This window comes from Lithobates pipiens, unplaced genomic scaffold (assembly GCF_037356315.1).
Source record: "Lithobates pipiens isolate NorthernLeopardFrog02 unplaced genomic scaffold, aLitPip1_a1.2 Scaffold_18, whole genome shotgun sequence".
In the NCBI taxonomy this organism is placed as follows: domain Eukaryota; kingdom Metazoa; phylum Chordata; class Amphibia; order Anura; family Ranidae; genus Lithobates; species Lithobates pipiens.
This window is the reverse complement of record NW_027507758.1, coordinates 342,464,616-342,488,289: the sequence shown is the minus strand read 5'-3', so window position 1 is coordinate 342,488,289 and position 23,674 is coordinate 342,464,616. Positions and strand designations below refer to the sequence as shown.

Here is a 23,674-nt window from a genome sequence, read left to right as displayed (position 1 = left end):
GTCCAGTTTTTGCTCCAGACATTGCACACAGGGACAGGTAACCATTGTGGTACTGCAGAGAGGACAGCTTTTTACTGGAGGAGTGCTGCAGAATGATTCAATAGCATGTACTACACATGTGCATCTCACTGTGGATTTTTGCATATTTACATGTATAGTTTAGTAATATGTGATTTGTCTGGCTAATAATGGCTTTAGGATTTCAGGTTCTGTGTATAAATGTGCTTCTTACAATAGTTTTCAAGCTATGTTAACTTTATCAAGAGGGCTGGAAGCAAGCAATGGCATGCAATTCATTTTAGGCTGTATGTGCATGTTGGGAAGGGATTAATCTTTGCTGTTGCTTATACTGGAAATGTATACCGCTGCCTTTTTTTTAACATAGTGATGGTATTCACTGGAATAAAATTCACGCAGATTGTCTGGGTTATTTTTAGCTGCTGTGTTTGGCAGAAGACAGTTGGAGTGTCCTGTGCCCCTTCAGTCATGCTGTGGTTAGTACATTTTAAGAGCCTATTGTAAAGCAATGAGTGTCTGTTTCTGCACTGTGTGATTAAATGTAAAAGATGACAGCTTGCCTTGGACAGTGCTTGGAATGAAGTCTTTGGGTAACAGAACTATTTGCATGAATATGTCAGGTTTTTTTTTTTCAAGTTACAGTAAATGAAAATCAATTGTATGAAAAGTCTCCTATAAGGAGTCTCATAACACTTAGACGGCCTAATGCTTCTACACTCTGAGCGGGGAATTGTTGTATTATCTTCCACTCCCTAATGTAAAGCAATATATTTCTAGCAGCACTTATAGGCCATTACAGACAGCAATATGCAAGTTTGGATCTATACTAAATCTAAGGGCCAAACATAATTGTTTAAACAGGAAACAACATTTAATTGTTGTCATTGTATCATATTTCTAGTGCTTTACATTACATAATGTATACATATCGTTATATATATATATATAATACATATAAATAAGCATTGGTGGGATATAAAGATGCAACTATTGTCTCATTGCTGCAATAAATAAAAATGTATCAAGTTTATATAATAAACAGCAATTTTAAGTGTGTAAAAACCGCATTAACCAATCACATTTTATCTGCTAATGATCTGATTTTAGCAAACAGAAATCGGATTTGTTTCCATTAGTTACTGTGTTTTAAGTGTCATAATTGTGCTTTTCAGGATTGAATATAAAAATACCATCTCCTCCTCTGGTTAAAAATAAGAAGTGTGTATGTGTATAAGAGCTGCACGATTCTGGATAAAATGAGAATTACAATTTTATTTGCTTAGAATAAAGATTTGTTTTTGTTTTTTAATTTATTGAAGTATATTTTTTTCCTAAAAAATAGCTTTTGAAAGTCTGGTGCGCAAATACAGTGTGACATAAAATATTGCAACAATCTCCATTTCATTCTCTAGGATCTCTGCTAAAATAAAATATACAGTGGATATAAAAAGTGTACACACCCCTGTGTGTACTAAGAAAATGTCAGGAAAGATTTCTAGGACAGCTGAACTTTATTTGGGGTTAATCAGAGGCAAGTTAAATAATTGGCAGGTGTGTACTGAGTCCTATTTAACATGTGTTTGAATGTGATTGCTTCATTCTGAACACAGCGACATCCCCAGTTATAATTTTTTTTTTTTACTTCCTCCTAAAAGATTTCAGTTTGTTTTTTAACTGAGTTGTACAGTTTATAGATCATATTAAAGGTTGAAAAAGTTCTGAAATTATTTATATTTTGTCTGATATTTTAACAGGGGTGTGTAGATTTTTATATCCGCTGTATATAATGTTTGGGGATTCTAAGTAATTTTCTATCAAAAATTACAGAAGTTAACTTGTAAGCATCAAGTGTCAAAAAAGGTTTAGTCTTTAACCACTTTCAGACCGGACCATTTTGCTGGTAAATGACCAGAGGTCTTTTTACACTTTGGCACTGCGCTGCTTTAACTGGTAATTGTTCGGTCATGCAATGTTGTACCCAAACAAAATTTGCGTCCTTTTCTTCCCACAAATAGAGCTTTCTTTTGATGGTATTTGATTGCCTCTGCAATTTTTATTTTTTGCGATATAAACGTAAAAAGACCGCAAATTTTGAAAAAAAATGATATTTTCTACTTTTTGTTATTAGAAAAATCCAATAAACTCAATTTTAGTCATACATTTAGGCCAAAATGTATTCAGCCACATGTCTTTGGTAAAAAAAAAAGTCAATAATTGTATATTTATTGGTTTGCGCAAAAGTTGTCACATCTACAAACTAATGTACGTTTTCTGGAATTTACGCAGCTTTTAGTTTACGACTGCCTATCTCATTTCTTGAGGTGCTAAAATGGCAGGGCAGTACAAAACCCCCCCAAATGACCCCATTTTGGAAAGTAGACCCCCTAAGGAAATTGATAAGTGGCATGTTGAGCCCATTGAATATTTTATTTTTTTGCCTCAAGCGATTGAATAATGACAAAAAAAAATATTTTTTTTTTTTTACACAAATTTGTCACTAAATGATATATTGCTCACACATGCTATGGGCATATGTGAAATGACACCCCAAAATAAATTCTGCTGCTTCTCCTGAGTACGGGGATACCACATATGTGGGACTTTTTGGGAGCCTAGCCGCGTACGGGGCCCCGAAAACCAAGCACCGCCTTCAGGCTTTCTAAGGGCGTAAATTTTTGATTTCACTTCTCACTACCTATTACAGTTTTGAAGGCCATAAAATGCCAAGATGGCACAAAACCCCCACAAATGACCCCATTTTAGAAAGTAGACACCCCAAGCTATTTGCTGAGAGGCATGTTGAGTCCATGGAATATTTTATATTTTGCCACAAGTTGCGGGAAAATTACAAACTTTTTTTTTTTTATTTTTTTTTTCACAAAGTTGTCACTAAATGATATATTGCTCACGCATGCCATGGGCATATGTGAAATGACACCCCAAAATAAATTCTGCTGCTTCTCCTGAGTACGGGGATACCACATATGTGGGACTTTTTGGGAGCCTAGCCGCGTACGGGGCCCCGAAAACCAAGCACCGCCTTCAGGCTTTCTAAGGGCGTTACAGTTTTGAAGGCCATAAAATGCCAAGATGGCACAAACCCCCCCCAAATGACCCCATTTTGGAAAGTAGACACCCCTAAATTTAGGGGTACACTAGTGAGACTAGGTATTAAATGGCGGGTGCCCTGAAACTATAAAAAAATAACTAACCAACCAGCGTCACCTGTAACAGTTATATGGTGATCACTGGTGAAAGGGTTAACTAGGGGGCAATCAGGGGGCTTTATGCGGTAGTATATGGGGGTCCCTGGCGCTATAAAAAGCTGCGGCGAACCTAAATACCTACCTGCCTAACTAGCGTCACCTGTGACACTAATACAGCGATCAGAAAAATGATCGCTTATTAGGCTGGGTTCACACTGGAGCGATGTGGGAACGCCACGAATGCGCGGCGGGTTCCCGCATCGCATGCCTCCCGGCGGCAGTTCACACTGCCCTATGCGAACTGCTGGGAGGGTCAGTGAAATGTTAATGACACCCCCAGATCAGTTCGCATATCGCAGTGCGATCTGCAAACTCGGATCGCATGGTGTGAACACCCATGCGATCCGATTCTGCTGCGGACCAAAAAAAGGGTCCCGTGCGAGTTTGCGGCGGGTGCGACACGAATTCAGCCATACTATCTGTATGGCTGAACTCGAATCGCACAGAGATCGGATGTGATTTGCACTGCAGTGCGGTGCGAATCACATCCGTTCTCATAAACCGCTGCAATGTGAACCCAGCCTTAGTGACACTGGCGACGGGGGGTGATCACAGGGTTAAACCTTTATTGGGGGGGTTAGGGGGGTACCTTAGAACTAAAGGGGGCTAACCCTAACTGCCCTAACAGTTATTACAGTCACAAATGACACCCGCTGGGTGATCAGGGGGTTAAACCTTTATTAGGTAATAAATGGCGGGTGCCCTGAAACTATAAAAAAATAACTAACCAACCAGCGTCACCTGTAACAGTTATATGGTGATCACTGGTGAAAGGGTTAACTAGGGGGCAATCAGGGGGCTTTATGCGGTAGTATATGGGGGTCCCTGGCGCTATAAAAAGCTGCGGCGAACCTAAATACCTACCTGCCTAACTAGCGTCACCTGTGACACTAATACAGCGATCAGAAAAACGATCGCTTATTAGGCTGGGTTCACACTGGAGTGATGCGGGAATGCCACGAATCCGCGGCGGGTTCCCGCATTGCATGCCTCCCGGCGGCAGTTCACACTGCCCTATGCGAACTGCTGGGAGTGTCAGTGAAATGTTAATGACACCCCCAGATCAGTTCGCATATCGCAGTGCGATCTGCAAACTCGGATCGCATGGTGTGAACACCCATGCGATCCGATTCTGCTGCGGACCAAAAAAAGGGTCCCGTGCGAATTTGCGGCGGGGGCGGCGGGTGTGGCGGGTGCGGCGAATGGCTGAACTCGAATCGCACAGAGATCGGATGTGATTTGCACTGCAGTGCGGTGCGAATCACATTCGTTCTCATAAACCGCTGCAATGTGAACCCAGCCTTAGTGACACTGGCGACGGGGGGTGATCACGGGGTTAAACCTTTATTGGGGGGGTTAGGGGGGTACATTAGAACTAAAGGGGGGTAACCCTAACTGCCCTAACAGTTATTACAGTCACAAATGACACCAATGCAAAAAAAAAAAAAAAAATGACATTGGTGTCACTGTGACTGGGGGGCAGGGGTAATTGGGGGGGGTGATCGGGGGGGGTGTGAGTGTGCCTGGCATGTTCTACTGTGTAGTGTCGTGTTGGTGCAACTCACCGATCCTCTCTCCTCGGTGTCGGAACGAAAAATACCGACACGGAGGAGAGATTACATCACTTCCTCTCCTGTGTTTACATTACAGGAGAGGAAGTGATGTCACGGAGCATTTTCATTCGTCGGGAGCGATCGCGAGGGGGTGGCCATGAATGAATGGCCGTCCCCTCGTCCGGGATCGCTCCCGAACGAATACCGACCGCCGCGGGCACCGGGCGGGGGCCCGATCGGGCCCCCGACCCGCGGGAAGGCAGGGACGTACATGTACGCCAATATGCCTGCCCGTGCCATTCTGTCGACGTACATCGTCGTGCGCCGGTCGGGAAGTGGTTAAGTGGTTAAACTGACCTCATTTACAGACAGAAGTTCATTCCTTTGATCTAAAAAAGAGAGTGAAAAAGGAGAGATACATGTTTCTCTTTATCGCTGTTGATAAACTTTTGTTGATTTTTTTTTTCTTTTGACAGCTCTGAGCAGAGAACGCTTTGCACTTGTTTAACATGAATCGGGGAAATGCTGTATTAAGATAGTGAGGAGGGTTGAATCGCGATTAAGATTTTTTAGCGATTAATCGCGCAGCTCTAATATATATACAGTTGTGCGCAAAAGTTTACATACCCTGGCAGAAATTGTGAAAATGTTGGCATTAATATTGAAAATATGACTAATCATGCCAAAAACAGTCTTTTATTTAAGGATAGCAATCGCATGAAGCCATTTATTACATATTTTTTTGGATCCTTTTTAAATCATGATAACAAAAATCACCCAAATGACCCTGATAAAAAGTTTACATACCTTGGAATGTTTGGCCTTGGTACAGATACAGAAGGTGGCACACAGGTTAAAATGACAAAGGTTAATTTCCCACATTTGTGGCTTTTTAAATCACAATTAGTGTCTGTGTATAAATAGTCAATGAGTTTGTTAGCGCACACATGGATACACTAAGCAGGCTAGACACTGAACCATGAGGAGGTAGGAAAGAACAGTCAAAAGACCTGCATAACAAGGTAATGAAACGATGGAAAAATATATCCAAAGCCTTGAATATGCCAGTCAGTACTGTTCAATCATAACTTAATAAGAAATGGAAAATTTGGGGATCTTTTGATACCAACCCATGGTCAGATAGACCAAGACCATTTGGGTGATTTCTGTTATCATTATGATTTTAAAAGGATCCAAAAAACTATGTGATAATAAATGGCTTCATGTGATTGCTATCCTTAACCACTTACAGACCACCCGCCACAGGTTTACAGCGGCTGTTTGAACGAGGATATCGTTGTTATGGCAGCAGCTAGCTGCCATAACCCAGGCATCCTCCTTTTCAGCGGGCGGTCCACTACAAGATAAAAGTAGTCTCTGCGGCAGATTCGTCGCAAGATTACTTTTATTGGTAGCGGGAGAGGGGCCCCCTTTCTGCCGCAATCTGGTGCCCTCTGCTGGCTTAGTATGGAGATAAGAGAGGGGAAGATAGGGGGAGGGGAAAACATCACTTCTGCCCACAGCTCTTAAAGGGCTATTTTTTTTTTTTTAATGTTTATTTTTTGCATGACATGTTAGGTATCAATTTACTTGGAGTAACATTATCTTTCACAATATAAAGAAAATTGGGCTAACTTTACTGTTGTCTTATGAAATTCAAAAAAGTGTTTTTTTTCCCCCCAAAAAGTGCGCTTGTAAGACCGCTGCTCAAATACAGTATGACAGAAAGTAGTGCAACGACTGCCATTTTATTCTCTAGGGTGTTAAAACATTTTTTTAGAATGTTTGGGGGTTCTGAGTAATTTTCTAGCAAAAAAAATGTTTTTTAACTTGTAAACAACAAATCTCAGAAAGAGGCTCGGTCCTTAAGTGGTTAAATAAAAGACAGTTTTTTGGCATGATCAGTCATTTTTTCAATATTAATGCCAAAATGTCACAATTTCTGCCAGGGTATGCAAACTTTTTGAGCATACATATATATATATATATATACACCAGATACATATGTGTTTTTATGTTATTTTGGAACATGGAGTTACAATAATTTTAGGTACAAAGTATTGGCAGAACCATCTATATTTCACTCTGAATTTCTCAGGGAAGCATGCTTTATATGCAACACCAAAATACTGGTGTATATTGCTAACGTGCAAACCTGCTAAATCTAAGCTAAGTTCTGCCAATAGTTGGCTGACAGCATATGTGGGTAAGTAGAGTTTGCAGATATGTAATGAGAACTGCGCTAAAGATAAGACATTCCAAAAAATATACTGTTTAATGTTGAGCGGATGGTGTCTACTAGCCTTTCAACAGAGGTAAATGTAAATCTATAGTGGGGCTTAAAGTAAAATTTTGCTTACCATGCAGGGTAAAGCAACAGGTTCACTTTAATGCCAACCCCAATAGCTGTTACTCCTTACCTTTCTTTTGCTCCCCCACCACTCCATTTTCCTAGGAAATCAAAGGGGCATGCTGTTTACTTTCAGATATGATGGCCCTTGTTACTCACTTTGATCTCTTTCACATGGCAGCTTTGGTAATTATTCACAACAAAGGGTTTTTCTAAATTATTTTGGGACCCTAAAAATTTGTTTTTATTAGATCTCTGCCAAATGAATAGCCTTTTAAATATAATGCAATGCCCCCCAAATCTATTATGTGACACTTTTCAAGGTATGCACATACATATTGCTTTAAAACCATACTTCCTCCTTTCAGGTCAAGGTCTAATTTGAATGGAATTCTTCCTGGAAAATCATAAATATTTATTTACACTTCTGATGATGCTTTGCTAACTGTTCCTACATAAATGGCTGCTTTCATGTTCCAATGTTTGAACTTTTTACAGGTGATTTGGATTATTACTGGTTGGACCCTGCCACGTGGCACACTAGAGACACATCTCCTCTTGGCTCGGTAAGAAAAAAAAAAGATAATTTCAATAACTTGTTTCTTTACAATTCACGTCACTGCCATTGAAAATCTCATTAGCCCAGGTTCACACTGAGTTTGGGGAATAAAGCTGTGCAAGTTCACTCCTGCATGTCAGTCCGGATTTCGGCCATGATTTCAGAGACGTCTGTGCAGGTTTCAGCACAGATGTCAGTGTAAGCCCTGGTTCACATTTCTACAATTTGACATGTCAAATTGCTTGTCAAATCGGCAGCACTTGCTAGCAATGGCACTGTCCTAATCAGTGTGACGCTGCATTTGTGGCGCCGCACCGATTTCAAAAAGTAGTTTCGGTACTACTTTTTGCGATATCGGGCTACGATTTACATTGAGATCTGTTAAGAAACCTGCACAGATGTCTATCTGAAATCGCAGCCGAAATCAGGACTGACATACGGGTGTGAAATCGTGCGAGTTCAGCTGAATTTGCACGGCTTCATTATCGCAGCTCAGTGTGAACCTGGGCTTAATGTGAAAACCAATCAGTCTTAACAAGCTGGGTATGGGCTTTCCATTAAAGTTGAGTGCAAGTCTGTGCACTGGGATTAGGTGCAGAAGCAAGCCGATTTTGGGAGTTTCTGTGGCTCCATGGACAAGCTGCACATAACAGAATTGCAAGGACCTGGGTTTTCAATACTGTATGTATATATTATGAAAACCCTGGGGAAGCGGAATAGGAAGGATAAGCACACTTAGCATTTATGACAAGCAGACAGCTCGATTTTTCAGATAGAGGCCAATATATTTCACTCCATGCAGTTTTCTCTTAAGGAAATTGATAGTTACTTTCATCAATTTAAAGCAACATATCAACTAAAGGTATTTATATATTTGCCTGGAATAATCATTATGGAATACTTGTATGACTGGACATTCATTATGGTCAATTCTTTCCACCAGTCTACTTGTTATCTTGTTGCACATATAATGCAATTCTCCTTTAAACATCTTAGGATCTTGGAGCCTAATCAATATGAAAGTCCCTCTTGTCCAATAAAAGGGATTACACAGAATTACCCTGTCAGGGATTCCTCTAATTGGCATATGGCAGTGTTGGTTTTGGTTGCAGAAGTATACTTTGTATATTAGCTAAAGCATTGAAGTAAAGTGTGAACAGTTTTGTCACGTTTTAACCATTTCAGTCCCAGGAGGGTTTACCCCCTTCCTGTCCAGAGAATTTTTTGCGATTCTGTACTGCGCCACTTTAGCTGACAATTGCGTGGTCATGGAACGTTGTATCCAAACAAAATTGACGTCCTTTTTTTCCCCACAATAAAGCTTTCATTTGGTGGTATTTGATCACCTCTGCGGTTTTTATTTTTTGCGCTATGAACAAAAAAAGAGCGACAATTTAAAAAAAAAAACTATATTTTTTACTTTTTGCTATAATAAATATCCCCAAAAAATATATAAAAAATTTCTTCCACAGCTTAGGGCGATATGTGATCTTTGACATATTTTTTGTAAAAAAAACTGCAATAAGTGTATATTGAATTGTTTGCGCAAAAGTTATAGCGGCTACAAAATAGGGGATAGATTATGGCATTTTATATTATTCATTTTTTTTACTAGTAATGGTGGCGATCTGTGATTTTTATCGGGATTGCGTCATTATGGCAAACACATCGGACACTTTTGACACTATTTTGGTAGCATTGTCATTTATACAGCGATCAGAGCTACAAATAGCCACTGATTACTGTATAAATGAAACTGGCAGGGAAGGGGTTAAACACTAGGGGCGATCAAGGGGTTAAGTGCATCCTAGGGAGTGATTCTAACTGTGGGGGGAAGGGCTTACTACATGACAGAGATCACTGCTCCCGATGACTGGGAGCAGTAGATCCCTGTCATGTTGCTGGGCAGAACAGGGAAATGCCTTGTTGGCATCTACTCATTCAGCCTCTCCTCGCTGCAATTGCGGGCTGCTGGCGAACATCAAGTTTGCAGGACCCATGGGCACGATCACGCGGTGCGAGGTGGGCACGCGTGCCCGATAGGTGGCAAATTCAAAGGGATGTACAGGTACGACCATTTGCCTGCCTGTGCCATTCTGCCAACGTATATGTGTGTGTGGCGGTTGGCAAGTGGTTAAATAAATAAAACATTATTTGTTATATTTCATTTAGGTATTCACAATGTTGTGAAAAAGTATTTGCCCTTTTCTGATTTTTTTTTTTTGGCATATTTGTCACACTTAAATGACTCAGATCATCAAACAAATTTTATTAGTACACAAAGATAACCCGAGTAAATACAAAATGCAGTTTTTTTTTTTTTTAAAGAGTATTTATTGAGAAATGAAACGGACATAATATTACATATGCAACAAAGGTAAGTGCAGTACAGTAGGACCAGCATCGCAGATGAGGTGCGCGAAGAGAAATGAGAGCAGATTAAGGCTGTAACATATTAATCGTATATCACTTACTGAATCAAAAGAACCAAATAGCAAGTAATGAATCAAATAATACAGAGCAGCAAACTGACAGTAACTGGATGGATCCTGAGGCAAGAGTATGTTGCGATAGCAATATAAAGTTAACCAAGAAAATGTCATTTCCCAAGATTAAGTAAAGAAAAAAAAGGGGGGGGGGAGAGGGGAGAGGGGGACACATACAGGAATAGGCAAACGGGGGGATGATGGAGGGGGAGAAGGCAAGGAGCCATGGGATCTCGTGTCTAGTCCCAGGGGTGGAAGGTTCCGTGGGGTAGAGTAGACCCTGGGGGTAGTGGGTTGTTGAGAGCAGATTAGACATTAGAGGGGGGGGGGGAACTGACCCCCAGAGCGGATGAACGAGCGCCATAGTATAAAAAGGTGTAGTGGTCCAAATTGGTAATGTCCACCGGGGAGAGAGTGGTCGATATGAAGGGAAGCCACAGCGCATAGAAGTGTGACTTTGCTTTTTCGTCCCGCAAATTTGCGTTGCATCGGTCCTTGTAGAGGAGTGAAAGGAGGTCTTTCTGCGTCTGAGCGACGGAGGGGGAAAGAGATGAAGTCCAGCTTTTTAGAATAGATTTCCTGGCTAGTAGCAAGCAGAGTAGAGCCCAGTCTTTGTGGGAAGGTTTGCAAGGCGTGCAGTTGGGGGGCATGAAGCTACTTGTGTGAGACCACGGAAGTAAGAGGGGGTCCCAATAACCAAAGATGAGGAGGAGGGGGTCCTTTGGCAATTTCAACAGGGTTACTTTGAAGATGTAGGCGAGTATCCGGTCCCAGAAAGATGAAATAAAGGAGCAGGACCAGAAGCGGTGGGCCAGCGAGGGCCTGTTGAGAAGACAGTGGGGGCACTTGGTGGTGTCCTGATCAGTGGCAGATGGAAGGAAGGGAAGGTATGCCCTATGGGCAATTTTCAGTTGCGATTCTCTCCAAAGTTCGTTGGGAGTTAGGCGGTAGACTTTGTTGAGACCTTGCAGAATTTTGTCTACTAAATCCGGGTCAGGAAAGTCTTTCTTCCAGTTGGCGACAGATGTAGATGTCAGTGGGGAAGAGTATCGCTGGAGCAAGGGTTTGTAGATGTCTGATATTTTGTAGGTATCGTCCCTGAGCAGACGGTCCAAGAAGGTTAAGGTGAAGCGTTTGTGTTCATCACTGCAGATGTCTTTTAAGTAGCTGATGCATTGCCTATAATGAAAGGCATGTGCTGGAGGGAGGGAAAACCTTTCTGCTAGGAGAGCAAAAGGCAGAGGGTGGCCAGAGTCCAGGTCACAAAGTGTAGCAAAGCTGGTGATGCCCTTCTCTTTCCAGAGGTGGAATGGCTTGTGGAGTAGGCCAGGGGAGAAAGTAGGGTTCCCCTGTATCGGGAGGTGTCTGGAAACAAAAGGGGGAAGCTTAAGGCACTTCCTGGTTTCTCTCCAGGCTATGGCAGTGTCCCTGAGTAGGAGATTGTGTTGGAGCAGTGGTGGTACCGATTTCCACCGGCAGTGGAGGAGAGCTGTCAGCGAAAGTGGAGAGACCATGGCGGCTTCCATAGAGTAGTTGGAGTATCTGGAGGATTGGGATATCCAATCCAGGCCAGTGCGCAACAAACATGACAAATTATACAATCTTAAGTTAGGCAAGCTAATACCCCCCTCGTGTCTGGGAAGATGCAACTTTTTTAGGGCTATACGTGGGCGTTTGCCCTGCCACAAAAAGGAAGAAAAAACTGATTCCAGAGTCTTGATGTCCTTGTGGAGAAGGAGCAGAGGGATGGTCTGGAGTGGGTACAGTAGCCTAGCAAAACTAACCATTTTTAGAAGGTGGCATCTTCCCAGAAGCGAGAGAGGCAGATCCATCCAGTTTACCATTTCCTGAGAGATTTTTGTGATCAGGGGGGGGTAGTTGAGGTGGTAAAGGGAGGAAGGCAACTTTCCAATTTTAATACCAAGGTAGGTGATGTGGGAGCTAGCGGTCGTAAAGATAGAGTGTTGCGTCCAGGGGGGTTTACGATAGGAGCCTATCGGGAGGATTTCGCTTTTGCTGTAATTTATCCGAAGCCCCGAGCAGGATCTGAAGACGTCAAAGACCTCTTTAATGGTGTGCATGTCGGAGGCAGGGTCCGACGAGAAAATGAGCACATCATCAGCAAAAAGGGAGGTGCGCAGATCATGTTGACCTATGCGGATACCGTGAAGGGGAGCTTTGTGTGATAAATATCTGGACAGGGGTTCTAGGGCGATATTAAAGAGGAGAGGGGAGAGTGGGCACCCCTGACGAGTGCCCTTGTGCAGGTGGAATTCATCTGAGAGAACTCCAGCCGCAACTAATTTAGCTGCAGGGGAAGAATACATGGCTTTGATAAGGTGGCAGAAGTGCCCCGTGAAGCTCATTTCGGATAAAGTCATAGAGAGCCAATCAAAACTGACATTGTCGAAGGCTTTCTCCGCATCTAATGTTATAATAGCAAAGTCCCCATCAGGGTTGTTTTTAGCATGTTCCAGGGCGAGCATAACCTTACGGATGTTCAGGGTAGCGGTTCTGCCTTTCACAAAGCCAGATTGGGCAGGGTGAATTAGGGAGGGAATGATGGCAGCTAGTCTAGTGGCTATTATTTTGGACAGTATCTTGACATCCAGGTTGAGGAGGGAAATCGGCCTATACGAGCCTGGTTCGAGGGGGTCCTTCCCCTTTTTGTAGAGGAGTTTGATAACAGCCTGATTCCCAGAGGGGAGATATGGACCACCGGACCAGATGCCATTGTATACCTTATGGAGGGTGGGCTCTGTGATGGAGGAGAGGGTTTTATAGAATTCACTGGTGAATCCGTCGGGACCTGGAGCTTTGGACGGGGTTAGTGTGCGGATCGTGGAGGAGATTTCGGCGAGTGAGATGGGGGCATTAAGGGTTTCTAATTGTTCAGAGGTGACTTTAGATAGGGGCACACTATCTAGGAAGGAGCGGGCAGAGGCATTATCTATAGGGTCTGGAGCGTAGAGGGCCGTGTAATAGTTTAGCATCACCTTGTTGATTGCTTGTGGGGTGGAGTGAAGGACACCCTTCGTATCTTTAAGAGAGGTGATGTGCGTCGGGTGGAATGCGCCCTTGCACAGCCTCGCTAGGAGCTTACCCGCCTTATTGCCAAATTTGTGGAGCGTTGCGTCGAGTTGAGATCTTTTAGTGCGTTCGAGTGTGTCCGCCCAGGTGTCAAAACCTTGCTTGGCTGCCTGCCATTCGGCTCTATTGTTGGGGGAATCATTAGTGGAGAGGGATCTTTGGGCTAGATGTAGTCTCGCGCTGGCGCGTTTATAATGGGACAGGGCGTTTCTTTTGAAAGAAGACGCATAGGAGATGATTCGGCCCCTGAGAAACGCTTTACCAGCATCCCAGAAGAGGTTGGGGGAATCTGAGTGTGGGGAATTCGCTTCCGAGTATTCACGCCAGGATGCCGCCATAAAGTGTTGGAAGTCAGGATTATTGTGGAGATAGGAGGGGAAGCGCCATAGTCTAGGGTGTGGTGGGAGATCTAAGTTATCAAGTCGAATTACGATCGGGGCATGGTCAGAAATAGCTATGTCAAGTATTTCTGCTTCAGACAAATTGGGGATGAGATCGTCGGATCCGAAAAAATAGTCGATTCTCGAGAACATGTTATGGGGGTGGGAGTAAAAGGTGTATTCCCTGTCTGCCGGGTGAGACAGGCGCCACAGATCGCGAAGATGTAGGGACTCCATGGTGGAGGCAAAAACGGAGGTGGCAGAGGGAGCACTTTTTAACCTATGTCGTGGGAGAGGGGATCTGTCGTCTGTGTGGTGTAGGATGTCGTTGAAGTCACCGCCGACTAAATGGGGGGTTTGGGTGAAACGAAGGAGCCAGGAGGTCAGTACGCTATAAAAGGACTTGCCAGGGTTATTGGGAGCGTATACGTTAGTGATCACTAGGTCTTTGGTTCCCAGGCGGACATGCACTGAGAGGAGCCTGCCCTGAGAATCTGAGTGTGTGGACAGTATTTCGCAGGGGAGGTTTTTATGTATCAGCAGGAGAACACCCGCCTTACGGTTAACGGCATCTGAGCCTAGGACCTTGCCAACCCAGAGTTTCTTCATGCGATGAAAGTCTGGAGCGGATAAGTGGGTTTCCTGCAGGAGGGCAATATCTGTTTTCAATCTTTTTAGGTGCCGTAGGACTTTCATTCTCTTATTGGGCGACCTGAGGCCTTTCACATTCCAGGATATTATGTTCATGTCAGGGGGGGCGAGAAGGGGAATTGGGCCGATGTTGTATATTTATCGCTAGCCGGTGGACCGAGTAGGCCGGACTGTAGATTGAATAGAAGGAACCCGGTGTGGCAGTGGAACCCGTAGAGTGTGGTGGTCAGAGGGGGGACGTAATCTCCGTGAGAAGGTAGGGGGAGGGAGCAGGGGGGGTGGGGAATAAACTTAAACACATACATAAACAGAAACATTGGAGCGGACTTCGCTTTTTTCCGCATGGAGTCACTGTGTAGGCCAGCCCCCAGTGCACGACCCAAGGCATGGAGCAAAAGCACTCGGGTGGGAGTATGAGCAAGGTTAATAGTGCCAAGGGAGAGCCAAAAGGAATACGTGCCATGGTACGGCGCTAGTCATGCACAGTGAGTCCAGGGGGAGCACAATAACATCATAAGACATGTAAGGAGTGAGCTTCGTATATACATGCAGTTTAAACATTTTAGGATAGAGACCCAGAAAAGCGGGGTATTCTACAGGTGGAGCATATATATAAAAGAAAATGTGGACCGCAAAATATACGTAACAAAAAAAAAACATATAAAAAGCAAGTAAACATACAAAGGTACTAGTGTAACCATAAAGTATAACGTATAGAGTGGCCGCAATAGCGGCAGGACCACGTCTAAGCGAGGACAGAGAGTCAGTCGAGGTAGAGGTGGCCAAGAAAGCAACGGTGGTGTGACTGCTACATAGGAGCAGAACTTGGTACAAGGCCTAAGGAAGAGAGAAACCGGGTAGACATCAGGCAGAGCATCAACCGTGCCTGATCGGATGTATTAGAACTAACAAGGCAACTTACAAGTCTGACGGACCCGGCGAAAGGGTCACCGGAAAGGTGAGCAGAGGAGGAATCAGGGAGACTGCCATGTCCTCACCGAGGGGTATCACGGGGATGGCGGTCCGGGGCAGAGGGCCTGAAACGTTTGGGCGAGTCTTTCCGTGGGCTCCTTTGGTCCAGGGAGCGGTTGAGCGATGATGACTTGGATGGGGTGTGGGGGTGCGAATCCCAGTGAAGAGAGCGTAGAAATGCCTCCGCTTCAGAAGGATCTTGAAAGGTCAGTTGGTCGCCGTTCGGAGCCTTGAGGCGCAGGACAGCCGGGAAGGCCAGGGAGAACTTGAGTTGCATTTTGAAAAGTTCCGAGCACACCTGCTGGAATGCTTTCCTCTTCTTGGAGACCTCGATGGAATAATCGGCGAAGATTAGGACCTTGATTACATCCAGTTGAAGAGAGCGAGTTTGTCTGAACTTCTGTAGGATCAGGGCCTTGTCAGAGTAGATGAGGTACTTTGCGATTATGGGTCTAGGAGATTTGCGTTCAGGTGTGGCGGGACCCATACGGTGGGCCCTCTCTACCGTGCAGGGGCCCGGGAGGCCCAGGGCTTCTGGGATGCGAACTGCGCAAAAGTCAGATAGTTCGGAGGTCTGAAGCGACTCAGGAATGCCAACGAATCGCAAGTTGCTCCGTCTGGCCCTATTTTCCAAGTCATCGAGCTTCTGCAAGATGTATTGGTTTGTCCTGTCCTGGGAGCGCTCTGTGGCTTGGGCCTGGTATAGTTCCTCCTCCATGTCTGACACGCGGTGTTCCAGGTCGTTCAGTCTGGTGTGGTGTTCGCCTATTTGGGCCTTTAGCTGTTGCATGCCTGCATTTACAGCCTTTTCCACCGATGCAGAGATCATGGGGGATAATAGAGCAGCCACGGCCTGGGCAATGCGTTCCGTAGTGGAATCACCAGCAGGGGTTGTGGGGAGAGTGCCCTGGGATGGAGGGGCTTGAGAAGCCAGTAGGGGTTGTGCAGAGCGAGGGGAGGATGGGTCACAGCTCACCTCCATGTCTGTCATGCGCTGCGAGGAGAAGGTAGCCGAGTAGGCCGAAGCCGGGGCCTCAATTTGCGGCCGCGCCGCGGTCGCGGGCGGCGCTGTATTCGCTCGCGCGCCGGTTTTCTCCACGAACTTGTCCATGGCTGCAGGAGGCTATGGCAGAGGTGGAACGATGGATTCCCAGCCGCTCGGCCGAATTTATAGGCAGATTTTAGGGTCGTGCTGCGGGAGCTGAGGAGAGGAGCAGTCACTCCATGCGGCGCCGGAACCGGAAGTAAAATGCAGTTTTTAAATGATGGTTTTGTTTATTAAGGCAGAAAAGCTGTCCAAATCTGCCTGGCTTTATGTGAAAAAGTAATTGCCCCCTAAACCTAATAACTGGTTGTGCCACCCTTGACGGCAACAACTGCAATTGTTTGTGATATCTGGCAATGAGTCTTTCACATTGCTGTGGAGCAGTTTTGGCCCACTCTTTGCAGAACTGTTTTAATTCAGCCACATTGGAGGGTTTTCCAGCATGGATGGCCTGTATAAAGTCATGATACAGTATCTCAATTGGATTTAAGTCCGGGCTTTGACTAGGCCACTCCAAAACCTACATTTTGCTTTGTTTGAACCATTTGGAGGTGGACTTGCTGTTGTGTTTTGGATCATTGTCCTACTGCATAACCCAAGTGCATTTGAGCTTGAGGTCATGAACTGATGGCCAGACGTTCTCCTTTAGGATTTTATGGTAGAGCTCAGAATTCATGGTTCCATCAGTTATGGTAAGTTGTTAAGGTCCTGAAGCTGCAAAGCAGCTCCAGACCATCACATTACCACCATGCTCTTGGAGTAATTTTTGTAGGCCGGCCACTCCTAGGAAGGTTCACTACTGTTCCAAGTTATCTCCATTTATGGATAATGGCTCTCCATGTGGTTCACTGGATTTCCAAAGCCTTAGAAATGGCTTTGAACCCCTTCTTAGGCCGATACATGTACATTACTTTGTTTCTAATCTATTTTTTAATTTTCTTTAGATTGCTGCCTGATGTGTGGCTTTTTGTAATCTGTTAGCGTGCTTCACTTTGTCAGAAAGCTACTATTTATGTGACTTCTTGATTCAACAGGTCTGGCAGTAATCTGGCCTGGGTGCGGAAAGTGAAATTTAACTCAGCTTTCAAAAAAATGTGGTTAATCACAGTTCATTCATGATTCAGCATGGGAGGGAGTGAGCATTGTTGCTGATATTTTCTCTCCCCTGAAGCCAACCGCTGGGAGATAACATGACTGGAGTGGAGTGCCATCTTCTGCATTTTCCTTTTACAGGGTAGTTAGTATAGGGGTTAGAAGGGCAGTGGGAGGAGGTTTAAGCTTAGTTAGATCAATCCTGGAATTCCACTTGAATGCTTATACTGTATTAAAATGTGACAGATTTATTATTTTATGCCAACATATTGCGATTCATAATAAATGAAAAATGACCATTATATACGTCAGTTTTATTTGTAATAACTAATAAATGTATCTTTTCATTAATATATTAATATGTTCTTTAAACTTTATTTAAATTAGTTTGCCTTGTATAACTAGCTGTCCTTTGCTTTCTGAACCAGTTGGCTTAGAAAAATGTGTCACTATGAGTTAAATGCTCCTGGAATTGACTGTTGAAACAAAGAAAAGAATACCAAATACATTTTGTGTTTGTATTTAATCATCTTATTCAGCATCCTGTAACCTGGCAGCCTTCAAAGGAGGGTGATCGTTTAATTGGACGTGTTATTCTTAATAAGAGAACAAGTATGCCGAAGGAATCAGGAGCACTTCTGGGACTGAAAGTAAGCACATCTCTTTTAAAGTTGCGGTGGTTTTATTAACGTTCTAGATGCAGAATACATAAACAATTTATATTTTTGAATTTAAAACAATATAAATGACATTCAAAACTTCCGCCTCATAGAAAATTATTTCTATGTATTCATTTGCCACTCTTTACAGCATATCATAGATAATAAATACACAAACAATAGGGATGCTCCATCTTTAAAGGGCACCTATACTATTTGCCAAAATGGAGAAAACAAGACAATGTTTACAATGAATGAATGAAATACTTATATAGCGCACAATGCGAACTGAATCGCCTCTAGATTCAATGTTTGTATTAAGTCTAAGTTTGAGCTTTGTGTCAAACCCAGTGGTATTTTATGCTTTTTTTTATTTAACTTGCCTTTTTCTGATGTCTTCAGAACATTTAAATGATGACTGGGCTGTTTCCCTCTTTGGTCTTCTTCCAGTGATGGGTAGTCCCTTATGATTGATGCTAATGATATCCTAGATCAGTGATGGCGAACCTTGGCACCCAGATGTTTTGGAACTACATTTTCCATGATGCTCCACTACACTGCAGAGTGTCAGAGCATCATGGGAAATGTAATTCCAAAACATCTAGGTTGCCAAGGTCCGCCATCATTGTCCTAGATGATGCATCAGTGCATTAAAAGTGCAAGGCACCGCTCTTGGGGGGAGGGGGCTAGGCCTATGACTGATGAGTGATGCAGAACATCTTACATTGAAGAAAATATTTTGTGGGGAGCAGCTCTAAACTGTAGGTTAGTGTTGCAGCCGGAATCAGCAGCAAGTATGGCCAAATCTGTGTAGCTGGGACCCAACTGAATATGCTTTAAGTGAGATTTAATTACAGTGAAACAAAATCCATCCAAACACCAGCACACAGCAACAGTGACAGAATATTTAACGAATCAACCTAACAAAAAGAAAGACTAACAATGAGCTATATACAATATATTTTCAAAAATGGGGAACACAGAAAAGCAGGAGGGAACAGGAGGAGCAGGGAGCAGATGGGAAGGGGGGAAAAAAAAAGGGATCAGGAACAAGGGAGAGCAGGTACAAGGCAGCAGGTCAGGTTTAGAATAAATGGCACGCAATCTCTGGCAGCAGAGCAAAACACTGGAGCGAGAGGTACTAGTAGAAGTTTACCTTCAGTAAATTCCCTCCTAGCAGCCAGCATCAGGTGGAAACTAATTACTGGGATCTGCTGGCTGCTGGGAAACACCGCTGATGGACACCTAAACTACATCCTTCCACTCTGGGAAGCACAGTGACAGCAGCAGGTGATCCAGATCCTGACACAGCCAGTGTATTTAGGGGTCAAGGGAACATTTAAAAAAGAAATAGCTCAAAGTTGGGCTTAAAATGTATCCATGCTGCATTACCATGGGTGGCATTTGTTTTTTCTATTTTTGCTGATAAAATCAGAAAGAAGAAAACTGTAGTAGCCTCAGACAAGCAAGTTAGAGAGGAAATTATGCTGGCTAACTGGCCTTGACTTTGTTTGGAAGTGTATTTATCATTTCTAGACTTTCAACTCTGTTGGGTAAATTGTAATGCTATTAATAGCTGTAGGCCACACTACAAAAATCTTTCTACGTCTTGTTTGATGGGTGCCTGACAGAACAGGAAATGAGAGTGAAGCCCCAATGGGGCACAAGTGGCAATAAAAACACATTTTCTAGTAGTGTTGTTTCCTGTCAAGGTGGCTGGTGTTAGAGAGAACATGAAGAGGTGAGCCACACACAGCATTTCAAACCCGACTGTGAATAATTTTAAGGAGACATAAAATAAAATGAAATGCACCTCAGATGCAGGTAGGTGTTGGTTCTTGTCATAGTTCCAGGCACCAAACACAAATATGGGAAATTGGCCCAAAGGGGGGCACACCTGACATTTGAAGTTTACACAGACAGAGGAAGCTAAGCACCAAATGATCAGTTCTAAAGACCATATAACCTTTATTGAGTATAAGTGCAACCGTATGAACAAACACAAAAAAAAAATCCCTTATGTTCTGATAATTACTATTATACATATATATAGTATGTTCTATAGACTACGTGCACTTATAATGTAATGAAAATCCTATTACATAAATGAAAAAACATAAAACGTACAAAAACAAGATGCCCTTTATGGTAAAAGTTTTTTTTTTTGGAAGAATATATTGCATTGTAAAACCATTTGGAATGTCTTCCAGTAGCAGAACTTGTTAACTTGCAGCCAATCATGTTACATTTTTATAATAACAACTGCTCTAAATGGAATAAAGGTGGGCTACTTTGCTTAACATAATTGCTGTAGCAGGAGGGCATATCATGGAAATCAAGGATTAAAAAATCAGTATGTGATCAAAGAAATACCTATACTTTTGTTTAGGACAGTGAGGCATAATTAGCCAGTGGATATTATGAAAAAAAATCATATATACTATAATTGTTTATTTGCAAGTTTACCTTGCTTCTGCATGCTCCAGTTTTGAGTCTCAGTGTGGTTTTTTTAAAGGTGATCTCTTTCTGTTTACATATGTAGGGGTCATCCTATGCTCCAGCAGACATAAATGCTAACACTCCATCTGACCAGTATTCTGAATACTTTAACCTGACTGTGTCGGCACTACTGATATAAGCCTGCTGAGACTGCAGTACTGCATGTGTCAGCCTAATGGCAGACTTCTCTTGTTAGGGTTCATTGATATTGTTACAAATTGGTATGTATGTACAGCGCTGTGTGAGACTAGTCACATGGGAGGAGAAGAGAATGCCCCTGCTCAGCATTTCTTTTCCGTGTTTGCTGTGTGTGATCTTGCAGGCTGTCTCAGGGGACAGGATCTATAAATTATGTAAAAACGACAATTGTTTTACATAATGAGTATAAGTACTGTTATCCTTAAAGCGACTATATCTAGAAGTATGGAGGCTGCTATTACAGGCCTTGCTCTAAAATTACTAGATGCACAGCTGTGTCTGACTTTGGTCAGATATTTTACCCACAGTCCCAGAAGAGGCATTCTTGTAAATGAGTATCAGAAAAAGGTCAGAAGTGTCTATTTTTATACTGGGTCCAGATCAGAGACTCAGACAACATTTATGTCAAACCATCAGATTGACAGCCAGGAACTAGCATTCTCAAAAGAGAGTTCAGTAATGGTAGCCTTCATTAATATTTCATTACGATCTTCCTTAAAACTCTGCATTTTCCAAAAATTAAAACAACTTTGTGCGAGCCACAACTTAACATTTAAAAGGTTGCCTTCTCTGTGAATGTTCTGAGTATATGAGGGATAGTTTTCTGTTTTAATGTACAGATTCTAAATTCTATACTGTGCATACAAGGTGGCCTTAGTGTTGAGTAAGGGGCCCGCTGTAAAATCTAATGTGATAATGTAACCAACTCAAGCCTGTATTCTCTGTTCTTTAGGCTATTGTCAACTACCTTTGAAATTTGGAATTTAGCAATGATCTGTAGCGGCTGTAGTTGCTAGCAAATTAAAATTGCATGAACCTCACCGTTGCCTTTCTTAACCAGTAAGGAATATGTATTGTTTGTTTTTTTACTACATAGTGCATTCAGATCATTTGGTATGTTTGTAGAAAGACAGTGTAAAGGTTTGTTGATAATCTTTTTATAAATCAATTAGAGTTAGCTGGGGTACTGTTTTTTTAATTGATACATTTTTGTATATTTGTTAATCCATTTCATAACTGTTTTTCCCCCTTATTGTTCTAATTGTATTTATACATTATATACTCAGGTTGTTGGAGGTAAAATGACTGAAACAGGACGCCTTGGTGCCTTCATCACCAAAGTCAAGAAGGGAAGCCTTGCAGATGTTGTAGGCCATTTAAGAGCAGGTATTTCAATAAGGCTTCATGTCTGCTTACATGTAATATTATAGGTATTACAATTATCCATTAATTGTCTACACTGTTGTATGGACATCCAATACTAGGGATGAAATTCAATGTATCAATGAAATAGGCAAATATTTTCTTGTTAGTTATAACAGCGCCAGATGCCTGTAGCTTCAGAGCTGTATTTCCAATCAGTGTAATTACTATTATATTTTGAAAATAGCATTTTCCAAAAACTTGTGGCAAAAAAATGAAGTTCTCCAAAGACCTCTTAAAAAATACCTTGAGGTGTTTGCTTTCCAAAATGTGGTCATTTTGTGTGCTTTTCCTTTTGTCCTGGTCTTCCTGGGCCACCAAAACTGTGATAGGTAGTTAGGAAATTAGATGTTTAATTTATGCCCCTTAAAAGGGGCTCCTTGGATTTTGGGCCCCTCTATGTGGCTAGGCTGTGAAAAAGTCTTAGGCCGCGTACACACGCGGGGACTGTTCGCTCAACTTTGTCCGTCAAACAGTTTCAGCGGACAGTCCGCTCAAAATTAGCATGGACGGACTTGCCCACACACGACGAACGAACAGTCCGCTGAAACCGTGCGCGATGACGTGAACGGCACGTACGACGGGACTAGAAAACGACGTCCTATACACTGCAATGCAAACTTCGGCGTGTAAATCCTTTCTGAGCATGCGTGGAACTTAGTTTGACGAACAAGCCTACACACTAGGGGACTGTTCGCTGAAACAAAGTTTCAGCGGACAGTTTTTCGGAATTTCCGAAAAACTTTGTTCAGCAGACTGTCCGCTGAAACTGTCCGCTGAAAGCCCACACACGAGCGGACTGTGCGCCGAAACACTGTTCAGCGGACAAAGTTGAGCGAACAGTCCCCGCGTGTGTACGCGGCCTAACATATTTGGTATCCCGATACTCAGGAGGAGTAGCAGAATGTGTTTTCTGGTGAAATTATATCTATGCCTCTGATGTGTATTCTAAATATCCTATTAATTGACAACTTTGTGTATTAAAAATACATTTTTATTTTCTTTTCTGCATTTTCCAAAAACTTGTATCTAGGCTGGGAAAAAGTCTGACACACGTGGTGTCCCCATACTTGGGAGGCATAGCAGAATGTGTTTTGGGGTGTAATTATAAGTATGCCTATGCTGTGAGTGAGACATAACTTGTTAAAATAACAAATTTGTGAAAATAAGAAAAAATTATATTTAATTTCTTAATTTTCCCAAAATTTTTTATGAAAATTTACAACTTGCCATTTCTCTTACTAAATGCCTAGGATGTGGACTATCTGCTTTCCAAAAAGGGGTAATTTGAGGGTATGTGTACTGTCCTGGAATTTTCGGGCCTCAAGAAATATATATACCATAGTTTGTAGACTCTATACTTTTCACACAGATTAAATATTATACACTCCGTGTATTATCATTAGCTTATCATTGGCTATGGCACAGCAGTGGGAGTTGTTGGCTCCCGCTGTTGTCAATCACAGCCAGTGTGTGTGCTCTGTGTAGACACAGAGAGGCAGCTCGGAAACTAGCACACAGAGTGCCCCCAGAGTAGGCAGCTAGCTCTGGGGCCAGTCAGCAAGGCAGAGGAGCCAGAAACATCTTAAAAAAAGCTGTAACTGTCGCAAAAAAAGAACATTTTTATTTGGGTACAGTGTTGCGTGACTGAGT

At 42.9% G+C, this 23,674-nt stretch overlaps 1 protein-coding gene across 2 annotated transcripts in view; it reads left to right on the top strand.

The window, feature by feature from the left end:
• Positions 1-23,674, top strand: part of RIMS1 (regulating synaptic membrane exocytosis 1) — a 460,575-nt gene that overhangs the window by 79,404 nt on the left and 357,497 nt on the right. For both annotated transcript variants that reach the window (XM_077487395.1, XM_077487390.1), the window contains 4 exons: positions 438-494; positions 7,686-7,753; positions 18,002-18,112; positions 21,886-21,985. In XM_077487395.1, the coding sequence (XP_077343521.1) occupies positions 438-494; positions 7,686-7,753; positions 18,002-18,112; positions 21,886-21,985 (336 nt within the window). The remainder of the gene's footprint in view (positions 1-437; positions 495-7,685; positions 7,754-18,001; positions 18,113-21,885; positions 21,986-23,674) is intronic.